Source organism: Etheostoma spectabile, chromosome 14, assembly GCF_008692095.1.
Source record: "Etheostoma spectabile isolate EspeVRDwgs_2016 chromosome 14, UIUC_Espe_1.0, whole genome shotgun sequence".
Classification (NCBI taxonomy): domain Eukaryota; kingdom Metazoa; phylum Chordata; class Actinopteri; order Perciformes; family Percidae; genus Etheostoma; species Etheostoma spectabile.
The window spans coordinates 11,664,140-11,669,248 of NC_045746.1; the positions used below are offsets into that span (position 1 = coordinate 11,664,140).

The 5,109-nt window shown below is 38.4% G+C and overlaps 1 protein-coding gene across 1 annotated transcript in view; it reads left to right on the forward strand.

Annotated features, from left to right (window-relative positions):
- The first annotated feature begins 707 nt into the window (after positions 1–707).
- The window catches only part of cfap90 (cilia and flagella associated protein 90), a 6,114-nt gene continuing 1,712 nt past the window's right edge, over positions 708–5,109 (forward strand). Inside the window, exons 1-2 of the mRNA XM_032535125.1 lie at positions 708–963; positions 2,065–2,181. Coding sequence (XP_032391016.1) covers positions 853–963; positions 2,065–2,181 — 228 coding nt within the window. The 5' untranslated portion in view covers positions 708–852. The remainder of the gene's footprint in view (positions 964–2,064; positions 2,182–5,109) is intronic.

Below are 5,109 nucleotides of genomic sequence, written 5' to 3' on the forward strand. Positions count from 1 at the left end.
TAGGGATAGTCACTCATCAGGGTTGTGACATAGTGACTCATAAACCAGTTACATAAGCTATCTATAGCCTATAGGCTACTAATTGAAATGTAGGAATCATCTTAGAAGCCTCCCCTGAGTTGCCAAGTGAAAGTAAAATGGATGTTTTATCAATAATGGATGGTAAAAGCGAGACAGTTCCAACAATTAACTTAATAAGCTAATATAATGGCTGTGGCTTTTCTCCTTATTTTCCTGCAGCCAAAATAGCTCTTGGTCTCCAGAGAAAGGGTACATTAGTAACGATGTCCCACCAGGTCATGTAGTAAATTGTGGCTTTCAGCTAAATCAGTTGAAATTTGATCATTTAAAACAAATGAGCAGACCGAAGGAAAAAAATCCGCATACATGTATTCAGAGGATAAAAAACAGTCAGGAGGCTAATGTTCCCTCATAGTTAATCAGATAACAACGTAGGTTAGGTCGTACATAAAAATGCGTCACACTGGTATACTAAAATTATATATAAGTCATAACAACTTTGTTTAGAGGACACTGGTATTATTAGGCCTAGTCCACATAGAAAAGGCATTTGAGTTAGTTGACATAGCTCTTCGAAACGAAACATCATGTTTAGCACCTTGAAACTCTAAAGTACACGCAAAAGAAAGAGCTCGTGAAGGTAGCACGTTTGTCACCGGTTGAAACAATCAGTATCCTAGCAACCACAAACGCCAGCCAGCGTTCCGCACGGTTCTGCGTAGCTAGCACGCTAACGCTAGTCAAGCTTGGGTGTTTAGGTTAAGTTTTCTGAGGTTTTAGCAAACTTTTAATTTAACTTACCTTACTTACCGAGTGATTTTAGCCAAAAAGATGGACGTATTACTCGAGGCACAGACCAAACCGCTTTCTATACTGTCTGCATACAGTTACATCCCACCACGACGAAAGGAAGGACATTCGTACTTTAACAAAGACTCAAAGGTAGATAACGGCTTGCTATCGTAGACTCTATATATATATTGCGGAATATATATTGAAAGTATCAATGTACGGTGGCTAAAATAAGTTTACACACATGCTAAAGTTGATTAAAAAGAGGAATAAAAAAAAAACATATTTTGGAAATTGATCTTTTTGCCTTAATTCAAAACAAAGAAATTGGAAAATCCAACCAATTTTCTTTGTAAATGAATAATGTAGCTATTGTAAATAAATAAATGTTCTTCCTTATAATACATTAGGCAAAAGTATACACGCCCCCATGTTAAATTCCCATAGAAGCAGGCACATTTTATTTTAAAAAGACAGTTATTCTAAGGTGTTATTTCAGTTAGCTTAATAGCTGGTGTGATTTGCATTGAGAGATGATCTTCTGGAAAGTTCCCCATGCCTATCTCTATGCATGGTGAGGGGTATGTGAAGATGATGGGGGGGGTATTTTAATTCCAAAGGCCAAGGGAACTTTATCAGGATGCATAGTATCCTGATCCATGAAATAACTGGCCTTTAAAAATAAAAATGTGCCTGCATCTATGAGAATTTAACATAGGGGGGTGTATACTTATGCCCCCTGTATTTTAAAGAAGAACATTTATTTATTTACAATACATGATTCATTCACAAAGAAAATTGGTGTCCTTAAAAGGTTGCATTTTCCTAATTTTTTTTTAATTAAGGCATTTAGATCAATTTCCAAAAGACGTATTTTTTATCCCTCTTTTTAATCAACTTTAGCATGGGTGTGTAAACTTATTCAAGCTGCCTTATATACAATCTATGGTTGTTATTTGATACTTTGTTGCCACTAACAGCTGTGCTTAAATATGATCTGCTAAAGCTAGGCAGCTAGCGTTAGCTAGTTAGAAATACTGTTTTACATGAATCATAATGTGACAGTATCACAGCAAAACACATGAATAGGAAACAGGAATCCACTGCTGTTTGTTGTCTTGTGACCACTTTTAAGAAGGGGTTGTTGTGATTATTGCCTTACTGAACCTTCCCCAAAATGGCATAAAATGACCAGCTTCTGTTTAAGGACAGGCTTTGAATGATAAACGCTGGTTTTCTGTCTCTCCATAGGCCCCGGAAGTGTTCACGTACGACCAAGTGTTCCAACAGGAAGAGGGTTATGACATGAGACTGGAACGAGATGACAGAAAACACTTTAAAGGAAGAGGACTAGACATATATGAGGAGGTAGGGACCACTTCTTAGTTACTATCTTTGGATGAGCTCAAACTTGAGTTGAATGAATCTGACCAGTGTGGAGATCCTAACCTCAGAAAGATAATACCTCGCCTATAACGATATATTCCTAACGAGTCTAATGTCTTCAAGATATCAGACTCGTTAGGAATTGTGGGAAATTGTCTCTAAATTTATACTTTTTTTTTTTTTTTTTACAAATCATGGATCTGACATAAATAAAAAAAACCTCTGTCCTGGATTTTAATTTTTATCTTTTTCTTCGGATTATACTGTAGCACCTAAAATCCAAAGTAAATGTCATCTTGATCATAGCTGAAGTCTATTATAGATCAACATAAAACAGAAGAAAAATCGCTGCGTGGCTTTACTCAAATTTTATTTATTTGATAAATGTTACTACATCTACATCGCCAAGTTAATGTTATAGTAAAAGAAACTATCCAGCCGTAGAGCTGCTACAGTATTTTATTCATTAATAGACAGGATAGCTGTAGTCAGGAAAGGGCGGCAGGGGTGAGAGAGGGGGAAGAGATGCAGCAAATGGCCGCAGGTAGGACTCAAACTTTCAGCCACTGCGTTGAGGACTGAGCCTCTGCATATGGGTGGCCACTCTACCAGGGGAGCTACCCAGGAGCCCATGATTTTTTTTTTTTTTAAAGGTCCTATGACATGGTGCTTTTTGGATGCTTTTATATAGACCTTAGTGGTCCCTAATACTGTATCTGAAGTCTCTTTTATATAGACCTTAGTGGTCCCTAATACTGTACTGAAGTCTCTTTTATATAGACCTTAGTGGTCCCCTAATACTGTATCTGAAGTCTCTTTTTATAGACCTTATTGGTCCCTAATACTGTATCTGAAGTCTCTTTTATATAGACCTTAGTGGTCCCTATACTGTATCTGAAGTCTCTTTTATATAGCCCTTAGTGGTCCCCTAATACTGTATCTGAAGTCTCTTTATATAGACCTTAGTGGTCCCTAATACTTATCTGAAGTCTCTTTTATATAGCCCTTAGTGTCCCTAATACTGTACTGAAGTCTCTTTTATATAGACCTTAGTGGTCCCTAATACTGTATCTGAAGTCTCTTTTATATACCTTAGTGGTCCTTAATACTGTATCTGAAGTCTCTTTATATAGACCTTAGTGGTCCCAATACTGTATCTGAAGTCTCTTTTATATAGACCTTAGTGGTCCCTATTACTGTATCTGAAGTCTCTTTCCCAAAATTCATCCTTGATGCAGAACTACAGCCACTAGAGCCAGTCCCACAATGACCTTCCCTTATGATATGCCATTTCTGTGACTGTGCCAGCCCGGCCCTAAACAATTTGGTGCCCTAGGCAAGATTTTAGGTGGCGCCCCCTTGCATCACTGTACAGTTAACTGATGTTAACTAACAGATAGCGCTCGCTATTTTTTGATTAGCCAACTATGTCATGCTAACGGCTAAGTGCTATATCGATCATTGTTCTGCAACAGCAAAATAATATCATTATCATCATCAACTTTACTGAACATTACCTCGTCTTGTCACGTTTTTCCTCCTCTACTTTTCTTTTTTTCCTCCCCTGGGCACCAGACAGTTTAGGACGCTTTGACATTATGAGATTTAGATGCAGGTAAAAAAGTCGGGCTTGTTTTTTTAATTAAGGTGACGTTATGTAGGTGACCAGATTTCTCAGACAAATCCGGGACATTTTCAGCTCAGAAGCGTATTTACCTCCAAACCACGTAATGTTTTTATTTTTGTAAAACTTAAATGGGGACACTAGACCTAGACTGTTCTCTAGGGGCTGAGCCCCCCAAGTATCATCCTAGACCCACCCCTGCTGCTAGTTCCTACTCCACTCCACTCCACCTCAAGATAGAAAATCCTAATATTTCAAGATAAAAAGGCCCATATTTCAAGATAAAAAGTCCTAATATTTCAAGCTAGAAAGTCCTTATATTTCATATAAAAATCCATCCTTACTTCAAGATAAAAAGTCCTAATTTTAAAATAGAAAGTCTTAATATTTCAAATATAAAGTCCTAATGGTCCTAATTTTCAAATAGAAAGTCCTAATATTTCAAGATAGAAAGTCCTTATAGTCCATATTTCAGATAGAAAGTCTTAATATTTCAAGATAGAAAGTCTCAATATTTCATAATGTTGTAATGTTTACTAACTACATTTATCTGACAGCTTTTGCTTTACTGCTCAAGGCTTGTTTCTGCAACAGCTCATTGAGAATCAGATACAATAAAAACTACTGAGGACATATTTCCTTTGACATTGATGCAGTATTAAACGAGATCGCTGCAATGTAAGTTAATAGGATAATTGTCCAGCTTGTATTTACGTTCATAAAAGTGCTTGTTTAGCTGCTAACAGACTCAGATTAATATTCTAAGTGTCTGACAACATTATGGAAAGGATTTCTAAGGAGGTCGACCTTTCTGTTAAAGATTAAGATCCTTTTTAAAACATAAAAGTCCGCGAAATTGCGTTCGCTAAACGCACCAGACTCCATGTAAATAATCAGTGCTTTTTAGCATCGTAAAATACGGCTTTCTAAAACCTCTCTGAGCACCGCTGGCTCTGGCGGTCTGGAGCCTGCGTGTGTTGGGTGTGCGATTATCGGCTACGTTTTTTCTTTCATTCCAATTTCGGGTCTTTCAGTGAAAACCGGGGACATTTCCGGGGACAGATCCAGCCGGGGACAGGTAGCCAAAATAAGGGACTGTCCCCGGAAACCGGGGACGTCTGGTCACCCTACGTTACAGGTACAGCACAGGCCGGGCGCCCCCTGGTGGTTTGCGCCCTTAGCATTTGCCTATACTGCCTAAGCCACAGGCCGGCCCTGACTGTAGCTTTTGAGGAAGAAAGAGGGGGGGGCAAGGTGGAGGCTGGGGGTGTGGCCTTGACCAACTG